The 16,335-nt window shown below is 39.4% G+C and overlaps 1 protein-coding gene across 1 annotated transcript in view; it reads left to right on the forward strand.

Moving 5' to 3' along the window:
• Positions 1-16,335, forward strand: part of ESR1 (estrogen receptor 1) — a 247,623-nt gene that overhangs the window by 62,139 nt on the left and 169,149 nt on the right. The window contains exon 4 of the mRNA XM_060283390.1: positions 4,572-4,688. Coding sequence (XP_060139373.1) covers positions 4,572-4,688 — 117 coding nt within the window. The remainder of the gene's footprint in view (positions 1-4,571; positions 4,689-16,335) is intronic.

A 16,335-nucleotide genomic window follows, 5' to 3' on the forward strand; every position in this document is an offset into this window, starting at 1 on the left:
GTTTTTTTGTTTTTGTTTTTTCCTTTGGGTGAGAACATTTAAGTTTTACTCTCTGAGCAAATTTCAATTAAACAATACAGCACTACCAACTATTGTCACCATGTTATACGTTAGCTGCTCAGACCTTATTCATCTTACAGCTAAACGTTTGTTCCCTTTTACCAGCTTCTCCCCATTTCCCTCACCCCAGCCTCTGGCAATCACTTTTCTATTCTGGTTCTATGAGTTTGACTTTTTTTTTTTCAGATTCCACATATAAGTGATACAATGCAGTATTTATCTTTCTCTGTCTGCCTTATTTCATTTAACTGATGCCCTCCAGGCTCGTCCACCTTGTTGAAAATGACAGGATTTCTTTATTTTTTAAGGATGAACAATATTCCATTATATATATTCTGCATTTTCTTTATCTGTTTATCTGTCAACAGACACGTAGGTTGTTGTTTCCATCGTTGGTTAGTGTGAACAGCGCTGCTGTGAACATGGAGGTACAGATCTCTTCAAGATAACAATTTCATTTCCTTTGCATACATATCCACAAGTGGCACGTCAGGATTGTATGGTGGTTCTATTTTTAATTTCTTGCGGACCCTCCATACTGTTTTCCACAGCGGCCGCGCCAGTTTACATTCCCACCAACAGTGCACGAGGGTTCCCTTTTCTCCACATCCTCCCCTGCTTGTTTTAATTTGGTCTGTTGTTATATTTCTTTTGAATCTCTGAATATGGGCCATTGCTTTTTTTTTTTTTTTTCTTTTTTTTTGCGGTACGCGGCCTTCTCACTGTTGTGGCCTCTCCCGTTGCGGAGCATAGGCTCCAGACGCGCAGGCTCAGCGGCCATGGCTCACGGGTGCAGCCGCTCCGCGGCATGTGGGATCTTCCCGGACCGGGGCACGAACCCGTGTCCCCTGCATCGGCAGGCGGACTCTCAACCACTGCGCCACCAGGGAAGCCCTTATTTATTTATTTATTTTATTTTTGGTAACTAACAAATATTGACTTTCTGTGTGATGGTAATAATGCAAAAATAGCTGAAAGAGGGAAAATAAGAAGAAAGGGGGAAATGAAAAGTCAAGGAAAAGAATCCCAGAGAGGCCTGGGGAAGAGCTCTGTGTGAGGCCCCTGGAGCCGGGGGTGAGTCTGGTAATTCCTGCTTACAGGCAATTCCTAGTAATTCCTCTCCCGACCCTTCACGTTTCCTGCTTACGGTTCGCTTGCCTCATCCCTTCTCCCACCCCCGCTTCCTATTATTCAAACCCTACATTAGCTCAAAGGCTTTAATTTTTGGTGGGCAAAAAAAAAAAAAATAGTGATTATTTCTCCAAACCTTCACTTGCAGCTCACATCTTGGATTTGGCCTCTTGCACTTCATTTTGTGCAAGAGGAACTTTGGGGCTGATCTGGTCACAGGTACACAGAGTTCCTCAGTCTCTTCAGTAAAGACACTGTATGTTTCATTAAGATTGTTGGTGCGAGTTTTTTTTTAAATGAACTCTAATTCAATAAGATTTTCTCTTCCATTATTTTTACAAGACCAAATAATAAAATTTAAAAAGAAATTTCTTCTTAAAGAAACTTAAATCAGTTGCTTTAAGAACACATCTTTACAAAATTATACTCATTAGGCAACAAAAAACTTCAGTGTTTTCCTTTCTTCTGATGCAAGTTGAAGACTTAGAAATAAATAGTTGTTAATGGTGTTTGGTTAAGAAGAATTTGTTTTAATTGTTTATATGAAACAAGTACTTGTTAACTTTTTCTTGTTGCCAATCTGTCAATTCTAAATGTTCACGTACATTAGGCAGGAGAAAGCCCAGCTTTGTCACAAAAGGTTTGCATTAGGAACTTGGTTCTTTTGTGCGTCTGTTTTCATTCTTGTTAAGGGATGAATTCGATTGTACAAATCCCGCATATTTTGTGTGTTAAACATGTTAGTTCAGGAATTTCACTTGATTTTATAACGATACGTATCTACGATGGCTGACCAATCCAAACATAAGATTTAACCATTGACTTCGGACCCAATTCAGTTCTCCCATCTTCTGGCTTGCAGAACTTCTGGCTTTTGGGAAAGAAAGTGAATCAAAGTAATTTTTGGTTCAAATTATCATTAACTGTTTTCTTCTGATATAAACTTATATTTTAAGATTTAAAATAAGTCAACATGTACTACATAAACATCATAGAAGACCAAACACTAAGAGTTTCTTTGAGGTGTCAGAAGAATACACCTTTTGCCTAGAGTTTATATCTGCCCAGGTAAATTTTATTTCTGATTCTATTATTTCCTCAATTTGCCCCTGTTAATAGGGAAGATTCTAAAAGTAATAACTATGCCTGGGTATTCGAGGCAGTGTGTGGTCTCTTCCTGAAGTTACAAGGTTTTAACTGTTTGTTGATTCCTCTTATGCAATAGAAGAATGCAGATGTTAATTTAATCTGAGGCTGTTTATACAGTGACTTTTATAATGTATATCTAAAGATAGAGAATCGAGTTTTATGAGACCAACATTTCTTATCAAGTCCCCACTCCACCCTATTCTAATTGGGCTGACCCTTAAGTTGAATAAAGAACAAAGAGGTCTGTAGTTAAAACATTTCACTACATGTTGAGTCTTGCCCTTATTAAATGAGAAAATGGAGACTTAAACAGAGAATCTGAATTAGAAGGTCGCATATACACTCACTGTTTTTTGTGAATGGAAAGCATATTTTAAAATAGTACATATCATCTTTTTAGTCTAAATTCGGGATGTTTTCCCGAGAGGTGCAAGTATTTAGACTCATATAAATGGGCGGCTTTATAAAAACATGCCAATAATACTTTTTAATTTGTGAAGTTTAATATTCTGTACATTATCAACCAGACTTCTTTTCAGGGATAAAGAAATGGAGGTGACTTCTAAATCTTAGAGCAGAAACTGCATGTGGGCAATTGGATACCTGTCCCCAGAGCTCAGAGAAGAGGGTTGGGCTGGGAGTTTAAGTCTGTGCGTCATCTGTATTTAGTGGTGATGAAAGCCGTAGGCGTGAGATAGATGTTCTGGTGGGAGAATTCAGAGTCACAGAAGAGGAAAGGGCCTGGCATTGAGCCCTGTGCAGCTCTGGATTATTGTGGCATGTAGGGAGGCTAATCTGCAAACCCTGGGAAGCTCCAGCTTGAGGGGTAGAAGGAGCGCCGGGAGCATTTTGTGTTACAGAAGCCGAGGGAAAAGCATGTTTCAAGAGGAAGGAAGGAACTGTCAGATGCTTCTGATGGGTCAAGTGTGATGTGGGCTGAAAGTGTCTATTGAATTCAGCAACAGAAGTCATTGGCGGTTTCTGGGAAGCTGTTTTTGTGGAGCAACAAAGGTGGAAAGCAGATTGACGTGGGTTGAGCCAGGCAGGAGAAAAGGAGGAAAAAGACCTCCAATGCAGACATCTGTTAGGTGTTGAGCTGAGAAGGAGGGACGGGATATAAGATAGAAGTTCGAGAGTGCTGTGGATCAAGGGAGACCTTTTTTGTGGGTCAGACTTGCATGACATGATACAAGCCAATAAGGTGAAGTAAACCTATGTGAATTACAGCACATCATTAGAGAAACAGTCTTGGGAATTATTGGAGAACCAGAAGGGAAAGAGAGGGAGAAAAGGATAGAAAGCTTATGTAAATAAATAATGGATGAGAACGTTCCCAAAACAGGGGAGAGATTTGGACATCCAAGTTCATGAAGCTCATAGGTCCCCCCCAAATTTCACAATATTATATGCTAATTATATCTTAATAAACCTTGAAAAAAAAGCCAATTAGAAGGAAGCATTGGAGTGAGAGAGATTCAATAAACAAGAGAGAAAAGAAAGAGGATTTAGAATAAAATAACAGCAACAACAACTACTATTCATTCAGTGTTTGCCCTACCCACGGCACTGTGCTAAGCCCGTGACATGTAGTCTCACATTTAGTTCTCAGAATAATGTTATGCAGCGGTGCCGGGAGGAAAGTGTGGCCTAAGGATGTTAACCAACTTGCTCAGTGTCTTCCAGCTAGTGAGTGGTGAACTGACTTACTACCTTAAGGATCGACCTTGGTCACCACCACAGCCCACCACCCCCCAACTGGAATTTAGGTGTTCTGTGCTGCGTTTGAAGACCTACTTAAAGATTCTTTAAATTATATTTTAAGAAAGGCCACTTTGAAACCCTCTGTCTGAAAGTTCTAACAGCTCTATTTGGACAACAATTTTGGTGGGTGGCCTGGGTCCAAAAAAAAAAAAGAGGCCTTATCTACTGAGAAAGCTTAACCTTGAGAATATATATATAAAACATCATGCCCCCAAATATAGGCTGTGTGAACTGAAGGGGATTTGCCCAAAGAACTCGCAAAGCAACTTGGGGAGGCAGAAATTAATTGTAGGAGAGTTTTTTTTTTTTTAACATTGCAAGAAGGACACAAAAAAGGATGATGGGTTGAGGCAGCAACATAGAAAGGCCAAGGAAGAGATGTGAAAACATCCCACAGACAGCTTCCCTGTAGATTCCGACCGACTAAATTTCCTGAAATAATACTAATTCTGTCCTCTTGCTTTCGATAGGACATAATGACTACATGTGTCCAGCTACCAACCAGTGCACGATTGATAAAAACAGGAGGAAGAGCTGTCAGGCCTGCCGGCTACGCAAGTGCTACGAAGTGGGCATGATGAAAGGGGGTAGGTACCTTGGACCCAGGGCGCCCACCATGAGGTCCTTGTCCCCCACCCACTGCTGGCCATTTCCATTCTAGTCACCCCGGGAGTGGAGTGGTTTCTCTTCTAATTAATTTTTTTCCTATTCTCACTTTTCTTCACAACAAAACTATTTTTTATAACACATTTTATTAAAAAAGAAGAAATCCGAACACACCATTTTGTGTTTCATATTTTCAATGTAAATACTTATATTTAAAATCATAAGTGTGTGGGAGGTGGTGGTGGAAGGAAAAGAAGACTGCTCAGCGAATTATTCTAGAAATATTTTTCAGTTACTGTTTATATTTCCTAATGCTAGAAAACGGTATCTGGGAAGAAACTTTCCTTACACGGAGACTTGTACATGTGAAAGCTAAAGAGCTGGTTTGTCATCTTTCAATCCCTTCACATCCCTTAGGGAATTTGAATTTCAATCAAAAGGCAGCTTTCTCCTTTAGAAGTTGAGTTAACTAGCAGCTCCCATAATCTCAGCGTCCAGTATGGAGCTGGGAACAATGCAGTGATTTCTGAGCGCTAGCGTCACGAGGTGGTCGGGATCTGTGTCCGTGTATTTGTGCTGTGGGTGTGTGTATGTGTGGTTTTCTGTCTCCTCATGTATCCAGCCTTCCAGTTTTCTTATACAGGAATCCAGCGTCTGGTTCTGGGAATATTAGGTGCTCCATAAATGTGGTTGCCTGATCTCCTTGTATTCTTTGGAATCTAGTTTTGAAGAACACTTCTAGTCTTGAAGAGCCTTCAAGATACTGGGAGAGAACAAGAGGAAATGTGTAATTGAAATAAAGGAATGGGTGCATCCAGTGTTTTAGGATGATAGAAAGGAGAGAGACAGACCTATGATGGTGCTGCCTGCTGATCAGAATGGGAAAAAATCTTTCTGGAGAGGAGGCTTGAGATTAGTTAAGGAGAACAAAGTGGCCATGAAAAAGAGTAGCGATTGTGTAAATAGAGGGAAGCTAACCTTTAACTCATTAACACTTGGACAAAGGGGGAGGCAGAGGAAAAACCAACAATCATGCCTGATTATTAGGGTGCTTATAGGCAAAGATTCCTTTGTTAATGGCCATAAATAAATCTACCTGGTTGAGATTTTGAATACAGCATTTGGAATAAATTATCTTGATGAACAGGTGAAATGTTGCATTTACACATTGTGTGAGCTGTGACTATATGTCTTGAGTGTCTGAAAAAGCAGCTTTGATTCAAAGGGTAATTAATTCCAAGAATTTAACAGCCACATTCAGAAAATGACACTTTGAGTCATAAATGGATTAAATATTTAAGGAATTCATTTTTCTTTGTACTGTTGGAGAATTAGTCAGGCTTAATTAAACTCACAAAAAGCTTCTTAAGGTAATGTGATAAGTGACAGGAATAAAACAGCTACATGCAAAAAGTTTACTTCGAAAGAGTAGAGTCCAAGTTTAATATTCTTCTTTGGCAATTGTAGGTAGATTAAGCCCAGACTCTTAAATTCTCTCTAAAAGCTGAAATGATCAACTTGTAAATTGGTCCAAAACATTTTTTTTCTTTGAGGGTACCCATACATTGACCCCACTTCATAGAAACAATTCTGTTTTTCTTAATTAACATCCAGATACAATCTGGATGCATAAATATAAATTATGCATACACATTTTTATCTAACAAAAAATTTAACATGCAAAGACATAATAAAAATCTTCCCACTGCTTTCAAATAGGACTTTAGATAATTACTGCACATAGTCAATCTATGTGTGCATGCATGTACTTGTATATTTATGAGTGCAAAATATATATCTATACTAGTTTGCTGCTGTGTTATTCTGCTCAGCCTGCCATAGCAAAGTCTACAGACTGGGTGACTTAAACAGCAGAAATTGATTTCTCACATCTCTGGAGGCTGGAAGTCCAAGATCAAGGTGTCAGCAGGGTTGGTTTCACCCTAGACCTTTCTGCTTGGCTGGAAGGTGGTCCTCTTCTCGCTGTGCCCTCACGTGGCCTTTTCTCTGTGTGTGTGCATCTGTCGTGTTTTTTTCTCTTCTTTTAAGGACCCCAGTCATATTGGATTAGGACCCCACCCTTAGGCCCTCATTTAATCTTTATTACATCTTTAAAGACCCTATATCCAAATTTAGTACTATTCTGAGGTACTGGGATTAGGGCTTCAATGTGATATGTCGAGGAGACACAATTCAGTCCATAACAATTTCCCATAGAGATTCCTTAGCAGTTGTTAGTATCCGTTACGTAAAATGAAAACATGTGTCTTTCTGGCAGTTTATACGTGTGTATAAGTTTTACGACAAGCTTTAAAACTGTAAAACTATAGGCTGTGAGAACATCTCATTTTAATTATATGTATAGTGTTTGCCATAATGCAATATAATTTATTTTTCTTCCACAGTATGGGATACCACACATAACTTCATGACACCTTGTATAACAACTCCCCAGATCCCACCCAATAAAGACCTAATTTACAGCTGGAAGTACAGTTATAGCCAACTATAAAATTTGAAATTACTTGTAAAGAACAGCTGTGACTAGATAAATCTTTACAACATTTTCCTACTGGTTTCATAAGAATCCAGTGTCTGAACCAGGCTAGAGACCAATTCGAATACTGAATCTCTCCATATGAAATAAAATGTTTCATTTCAGATAAAAGAGAGAGAACCACAAACTTACCTCCTACTTTTTTTTTTTTTTATGGTACGCGGGCCTCTCACTGTTGTGGCCTCTCCCGTTGCGGAGCACAGGCTCCGGACGCGCAGGCTCAGCGGCCATGGCTCACGGGCCCAGCCGCTCTGCGGCATGTGGGATCTTCCCGGACCGGGGCACGAACCCGTGTCCCCTGCATCAGCAGGCAGACTCTCAACCACTGCGCCACCAGGGAAGCCCCCTCCTACTTTTATAGCAAGGTAGAATGCATTTATTAAAGTACCCTAAAGATCCAAAACAGTGCATGATTTATCTACAGGAAGAAATTTAATCTCTTATGATGCCTGCTGTACCCTGAAAATCCCAACCTCATTATTAGATTTGGTCCTGAGCCACGATGGTTCAGTAAGATGCAGGATTTAAGACATGCTTTAGGGGATGCACTTTCCCATCTTAGTGCTGCTGGTCTCCGTCTAGCTTGCATTTTCCTTTTCATCTGTCTCCCTCTCCTTCAACCTTAAGTGGCAGATTAAATATCTCTTCTTCAGGGAGGTCTTCCTTTTGCCCCACACTAGGTTAGCTTCCTGTGTTCTCCCTTTCATAGGAAACAACTCTTCCCTGAGCCCTCCTCACTAGTATTGTTAGTTGTTCAACATCTGTCCATGAACTCCACGATGGTGGAGACTGTCCTGCCTACTGATCTAGCACTAAGCAAGTCACAAAGTGAGTGTTCAAGATATTTTTTTCCCATGAAATAATGACTTAATTCATTTAAATAGTTATTTGTTCAGGGCTGCTTAAGGGTGAGCTATTATGAAGAGTACAAACATGGATAATCACCTAGTCCCTTCCATCAGAATCCTCATTGTACAAAGGGGACATTTGCACCTGAAGTGGCAAATAAAAATCTGGAAGAGAAGTTAAGACCTGGATGGAAGATGAAGATGAGAATGGAAGACCAGCGGCCAGTGGAAGTTCAGAGCTTTGGCCAGCCACTGCTGGGTTTAGTCCAACCCAGAGTGTTATTCAGACCATGTGACTTCCAAGGTGTACATTATTATCCAAGAACTTGGCATTCTAGCTTGGTTTGATGGAAAGGGGAAAACCTCAGAGATGGAATTCTTGGACCAAATACTGGCTTCCCCTCAGATTTGCTGAGCAATCCTGTTACAGTCATTTTTATGAGTTTCATTATCCTCAGATGTAAAATAAAAATAAATAATTTATATTTAACAAGTTTCTTGTAAAGGTCACAATTCATAACATGTGAAGTACTTTATAAAGTACAACACAAGTGTTAGTGATTACAGGCAGACCTCAGAGATATCGCAGGTTTGGTTCCAGACCATTGCAATGAAGCAAATATAAAGTGAGTCACACAAATTCTTTTGGCTTCCCAGTGCATATAAAAGTTAATGTTTACGCTATACTGTAGTCTACTAAGTGTGTAATAGCATTATGTCTAAAAAAATGTACGTACCTAGTTAGGAAATACTTCATTGCTAAAAAATGCTAGCCATCATCCGAGCCCTCAGCAAGTCATAAAAGTAACATCAAAGACCACTGATCACAGATCACTGTAACAAATATAATATGAATGAAAAAGTTTGAAATATTGTGAGAATTACCAAAAAGGAACACAAAGACAGAAAATGAGCAAATGCTGTTGGAAAAATGGCACCAATAAACTTGCTTTATGCAGTGTTGCCACAAATTTTCAGTTTGTGAAGAGCGCAGTATCTTCAAAGTACAATAAGATGGGCTGCCCTGGTGGCGCAGTGGCTGAGAGTCCGCCTGCCGATGCAGGGGACACGGGTTCGTGCCCCGGTCCGGGAAGATCCCACATGCCGCGGAGCGGCTCGGCCCGTGAGCCATGGCCGCTGAGCCTGCGCATCCAGAGCCTGTGCTCCGCAACGGGAGAGGCCACAACAGTGAGAGGCCCGCGTACCGCAAAAAAAAAAAAAAAAAAAAGAATGTAAATGTGAATTTCTTTCTTGGGATAGTCCAACAATCCTTGTGAGACTTGTAGCTGCATGTGAATCCAAGCTTTTTCAGAAGGCAGGGTTGGGAATTCACGTTATTTTCTCTGTCTCTTTTGTTTTCTGTCTTTTCTCGCTCCTTTTTGGTATCATCTAATCCCATGACTTTAAATACCATTTATATGCTGATGACTGCCCAGTTTATACTTTTAGCCCAAAGTTTCTCCCAAGTCCATGACTTCTGTATACAACTTCTCAGGTGTCTTCCTCACTTGAGTGTCTAAGAAACATCTCAAACTCAATTTGTTCAAACCTGAATTTCTGCTTCACCCTCAAACATGCTTTATCTGCAATCCTTCCCATCCTAGCTAATAACTTCATCTTTTGAATTGCTCAGGCTAAAACAAATGGAGTTAACCTTGACACTTCTCTTTCTCCCATACCTCATGTTCAGGAAATTCTGGTGGCTCTATCTTCAAATATTTTTGGAATCTGACCACTTCTCACCAGCTGTATTGTTGACAGTCTGGCGTGGAACACCATCATCTTTCTCCCAGCTTATTGCTAAAGCCCTACCTGCTTTTTTCCTTGCTTCCCTACCATCTATTCTCCCTAAAGATACATTAAAAATGGAAATCAAATCATATCACTTCTCAAAACATTGCACGGCTTCCCCGTTCACCCAGCTGATGTCATTACAGTGGCCAGGAGACCATATCTCCTCCCCATTCTTACTTCTTTCACCTCTTTTCTTATTCCGCTCTCTCCCGCTTAGCCTAAACCACGTGGGCGTTCTTAACGTGTCAGGCGCACTTATGTCTTGGACCAATTACTCTAGCTTTTCCCTCTCCCTGGAATGCCGTTCCCCCAGATATTTCGGCACCTAACTCCGTCACCTCCCTCAGATTCTTTGCTCCATTATCAATTTATCAACGAGGCTTATCCTGATTGTTGCATTTAATAGCGCAGCCCACACATCCCACATTTTCACCTTCTAATACACCATAGAATTAATTACTAGATGATTTATTGCTTGACGTCTGTCTCCCTTACTAGAGCATAAACTCCAGATGAGTGCTTACAAACAAACAAAACATGCTTGTATGTTTTGTTCACTGATGTATTTCAAGTGCGTAGATCAGTGCCTGCATCTAATAGACAGTCGAGAACTAGTTGTAGCATGCACGAATTAATAGAATGAATGAGCACAACTGAAAGGACACTGTAAGTGTTGAGCTATGAATAGATTGAGCGTCAAGAGTACTGTTTTTCTAATGAAGGGAGAATATCTGCTTGGAAATTAAAACCTGTATAGGAGTTAGCTTTCACCACATAGCAGAGCCTCACCTCAACATCTCAATGGCAATACAACAAGAAGCATCTATTACACGTCAGGGAGAGACTAGGAAGCTGCTGGTATTGGCAGGGCTCACTCACATGTCGGGAGGTCAGCTGGCTGTTTTGGCTGGAGCAACTAGGATGACTGAGTTTCGCTTCACAGGTCTCTCATCCTCCAGCAGGCTAGTCCAGGTGTGTTCTCCCAGTAATGGCAGAGGCACAAAAGAGAACAAGCCCCAAATCACAAGCCCATTTCAAGCTTTTTGCTTGCATTATCAGCTGATGTCCGAGGGCCAGTGCCCGTCAAATGGCTGAGTCCTTAGGTTTCGTGAGAGGGACCTTCAGAGTTATCTGGCAAAGGTTAAAAAACTGGAACCATTTTTTGTAATCCATCACAACCAGAAATATGAACTTTTCAGCTTTGGAACTGAAAAATAATTAGAGAGTCATGGACTCTTAACACTTGGAAGGGACTTATAGGTTCATTTACCCTTCTTCCATACTCAGTGCAGGAATCCCCCATCTAGCTTTCCTGACAGCTGTGTGAGGGGTGCTGAATATGGATGTGAATTTTATCTTCGCGCCTGCCTTATATACATGATGAGTGGACACAGTAGGGCAGGAAAAAAACCAGGAGTAGGCGTGAACCAGTACTTCTGGAAAAATATGGGCTTGTTTCAGATGTGCTGTATTTCACCAATTCATTTAGATGTAGGTTTCATGTATGTTACAATTGGTTATGAATGGATGTTAGAAAACAATTAAATGGAAGGCTATTTTAATATTTCAGTAGAAGTTCACTGCATATATAAAATGAACCAAGAAACACTGACAATCATACTTTTGCTTTTATGTAAGTTATAGTTAGAATACTGATTCCACTGTTTTATGCTGAAGTAATTTTGACTGCTTATTTAGAGGTCATTTTGGTTTTTAAAGGACAGGAAGAGGGATCTTCATTTACCTTCTCACGAATGACCATATCTCACCTTGAATGTTAAAAGAAATGCTGACGGGTTTTTACCAAAATTCCAGAAATCAGTCTTTCTTGTTCCTATAATTTGATTTTGCAAAAGCAAATCGTTTTTGAGATGATGTAAGGACCCTTTCTGTCAATAGTATTTACAAAATGCAGAACTCTGGGGGCAGTAATTGTATGAATAAATTGCTGTTTTTAAATTCTATAAGCCTAAGACCTCATACATTTTCATGTGTTTTCATTTTGTTTCAATGATTGTGATTAGGATAATAAACGGTGTTTAGAGCTGAACGAACTTAAAAGATCCCCTAGTCCACCTCTTTGTTTTTCAGCTCATCGTTCTCGTCCAAGTCACACAGCTAGTTAACCACTCAGACCAGAAGCCAAGACTCCTGACACCTGGTTCAGGGCTCTTTTCATTATACTGCACTGCCTTACTGACCAGGAGTAATTTAGATCATAATGAAATGTAGACTCATGTATAAGTAAGATACTAATATCACACAGACCAAATTATGACTTAGGAACAATTACTATGGGCACAAAATCCTACTCTTCTTCAACAAAAACATTCATCAACGCATTCGGCTTAGTTGCACAGCAGAAGTACCACATTACATTTATATGGAGTGTGCGATGGTTATTTTAAAAAGAGTTACTTAATATTTCATTACTTCCTATTGCTTAATATCATTTAAAAAGGACATTTTCTCCTTCAGGCCAAGGGTGTTCACTATTTTCAGGTAACAGTTGCAATATTTGTTGAAAGCCCATCTGTTTTTCTTGTTTAAATATTTAGATTATTCTGCTATAAAAAAAAGGTAACTTTGTCAAGTAAAAGGAGACCTGGCTAAGGGTCCAGTCTGAACCTGGCTCTTTCAAGACCCTTGGGCAGATCACGTAATTCTTCTGAACTCAGTTGTCACTTTTGAAAAATATGGGCTTAGGACTGAGTGGTCTCTAGAGCATCTTTCAAATCTTAAATTTTGTGTTTTATGATGGGAGGGTCAGAATTTAAAGCTAAAGGTATGTATACAAGTTTCCCAGTATGAGGAACCACCTCACTAGCTATCATATTTATATTTCAAGCTAAATTTGCAGAGCAACCAGCAACTGGAAAAACCTGTTGGAATGGACAAAGCTATTCTCTTCATTGATTAGCTTGGAAAGTCAATCTCTTTGGAGTGAAGAGTGTCACCAAAATGAGTTTGATGTCCATAGTGATATGAGCAGATGGCTATAATATCACTACACTTTTTTTAGCCACATCAAAGAAAGAGTTCAAGAACAAAGTTTGTTGAGATAGGACTTTGAGAAGATCAGTAAGTTCTTGTCTGTTATTAAAGATGTAATAGTCATGCCTAAGACTTGAGTCCCAGGAGCTGGTGAAACTTTCTAGTGTCTGCCTTGTGGAACAGAGAAAGGAAGAGGCTGAAAAGATAGTGAATTTTGAGAAGTTCCTGGCTTAAATACCACACAAGGGAGTCTGGTGAGTTTTCCTTGAAAACTTATCCAGTAGGTGTAAACCAACACACTTGAGGTGAGACCTCTTGGAAATCACGGAAATATATACCAGCCCTAAGAGAGACTGAAGGTAAAGTGAGGAGTCATTATAAAGACATGTTCTGGTTACATCTGGAGGTGACACATTGTTTAGTTTAAGCTTGACTGAGGAAGTAAAAAGTAGTGAGAAACATACAAAGTTATACCTAGGGGTTGGTATCTTTAAAAGCTTGCTTAAGACTAGTTACTATTATATTTATTTTGTGTTACATTTTTGGCACTGTTATTTAGAAAATTTTACCTAACAAATGCCAGGTCAAGTCCAAACTTCTTAGCCTAAGTCATTTACAGATAACCTTTACTGAGCATTTACTATGTGAAGGTGTTTGGAGACACAGGGTAAAACATGGTCACTGAGCATAACGTCTAGACAACCTAATGATGGAAAGAGATTTTTCACATAAAAGGTGACCAAGCCCCGTCATTCCCTCAAGAGACCTAGGACAGGAGTTGGCCTAAAAATTCCTGCTGCCTCAGTTTACCCACCAGTTGTGATCCTAGTGATATCTTTCAGTGCTCCCAGGGATCAGGCAAGTTCAAGTTTGCTGGCTGGCCCTTTGTACTTTGGGGTTTCAACTTCCGGCTGATATTCACGGGGATATGTCCTATTGCCACGTTAAGTCCTGCCCATACTAGATTTATTTCTTTCTCTTTGTGGGTCCCAGTCTCATAGAAAACATACTTGCATGAAAACGTTAACTACTTCATCAGGCTCTTCTGAGAATTAAAGGCATGAATTATCTTTTGATAATTAAAAATTGGCACACAAATGTTAGGTTTCATATTTCATATATGGTGTAGCATGGTGGTTATGTCTTTGGCTTTGGTAATCAGACCCCATGGATTCAAAATTTAGCTCTGTCTAGACACGTATGACCATGAGCGTGATACTTAACTTCTCTAACCCCAGTTTCTTTATTTGCCAAATGAGGACAGTAATAACATCTACCTAACGAGGTTGTGTAAGAATTAATCTATAGCTTTTAGTATTGTATTTGGCCTGTAGTGAGCCCTCCGTAAAAGTTGGTTACAGCAGTAATAAAGAGTACATTCAATTTTTGCCTGATGTACTTAATTCTAGTCTCCATATAAAATTCAATTCTACACTGTCACAATTAATCAAGGATTAGTTAGCAATTAATTATTATGTATTTAGTTCAGCTTGGATAATCAGTGATATATAAAAGGTAGTGCCTAGCCTCGAGGAACCTATAATTTAGACTCCTGCCAAGCCTGACGTTCAGAGTTCTCTATCTTCTGAATCACACCTATTTTTTTCAGACTCTTTCCTACCGTCCTAAGAAACCTTTGGCTACAACAAGCAGGTCTGCTCATTGACCACAGAATGTACCTTATCCCTTTCTGCCTCCCTTCAATCTGAAGTTAGTTATTAATACTTTATTTATTCGTAGTAGGTTTCCCTGATTGCTAAAGCCCCTCTCTTTCACTCGTTTAGGACTCCCTGTAAGTCATCACCTTGTTCCTTGGAATAGCTCTTCTATTCCTTCCCTGTGTTAATCAGGTCAGGTGAGCTGCTTGTCAGTATCCTGGTGCTAACCCAGGTACTGAGCATCTTGAACCCCGCCAGCCTGAGGACAAGCTGGACACTTTGGTGTACAGTGAATTCCAACCGCAAGAGAGCAGTTTGCGCCGTCTTGACGCTTGACTACGGCTTGACCTCACCACCCTTGATTTTAACATATACTTCGTTGTCAGCCTTCCGCCTCCTCATTTTCATTTCCAATCTTTGGCATAATTCCATCTGCATAAAGCTTTGATTTTTGACTACTAGGTTATTTATCTGACTGCTCATTTCTCATTGCTAGAACTGTGTCTAGACTTTACTGTCACCCATAGATACCCGGACCACTCAGCTCTGGCCTCAGTATTGTCACTGAGTCTCATCCCTAGGTTGGCCTCTCGAGTGGTAGAGTGCCCACGCCCCTTAGCTTCTGGTCCTTTGATTGTGCGGTTCCACCAGCACCCAGCCAGCTGCCTTAACACATATCTTTGTTTATTTGAACACTTAATTGAATGGGATATAGGATTCACCTTCTAGGCACCAGATTGAGTTCAGCCAAGCTAACGACTTAGTATTATATTTTAAAAATATATTCATCTCATATCTATGCAGTTAGCTTTTTAATTTCAGGAAGCAGAGAGTGTCATATTCTTGTTTTATTGATAGCACAGTGATATCTTGTAAATATTTGTTATTGATGGTGAGTTTAATGCTAATAGGAAAAGGAGAAGAGGTGGTTTATCTTAATGTTTAGATAAGCCATTCTCTTGGCATTAGTCTGTTGTTCAGATCACTAAGCATGACTGAAGTAACACCACTAACTGTAATGATCTCTCTCTCCCCCATCTTTCTCCCTCTCTCTTTTTGCCTAGTGCATAGACCTGGGGGAAATGTATTATGCAATTTTAGGCGTAAAAAGTAATGACACCAAATACTACAACTATCATAACAAATAAATAAAACTGTACCTTAAGTCAAAGAAAAGCAAGCTTTAGGAAGTTAAAAAAAAAAGCCGTTTCCAAATTTATTAAGTTAAAATAAGATTTCCTCATTATTGAATTATTTGGGTAATATTTAGTATCACAGGTGAGATGAACTATTTTGTTGGTTGTTGAAACTTTTTATAGATATTTGTTTTGAGAAGTTCTAGGTATAGCGTCTTTATTGTGGATAATTCCTGTTTTATTTTTCCTTTAGCCTATACGTTTATGTTCATTATTTTGTTTCTTGAGGATTCAAAATATGCATTTTGCTATACATGGGAATTTCCTATAAAATATTAGTTGTAGTACGATGGTTTCATAATGAATTTTCCAGGTATTCTTTCTTGCAGGCAGATATTATTAGCTCTATTTTTTAAAAAAACATATTTTCACACATTTTTATTCCCTCCCTCCCTCTCTCTCTCTCTCTCAATGTGGTTTCAGTTCATTAAATGAAAGATTAAAGAAATAAGTTCTAAGGATTTTCTTTAATAATAATTGATTTTGGAATAACTTACCTATGTTTGCTCCAGGGCTGCAGTTCACCATTTATTCACTTGAGAACTTCCCAAAATTAAATTTTGTACATGTGGAATTGATTC

This window comes from Globicephala melas, chromosome 14, assembly GCF_963455315.2.
Source record: "Globicephala melas chromosome 14, mGloMel1.2, whole genome shotgun sequence".
NCBI classification, from domain to species: domain Eukaryota; kingdom Metazoa; phylum Chordata; class Mammalia; order Artiodactyla; family Delphinidae; genus Globicephala; species Globicephala melas.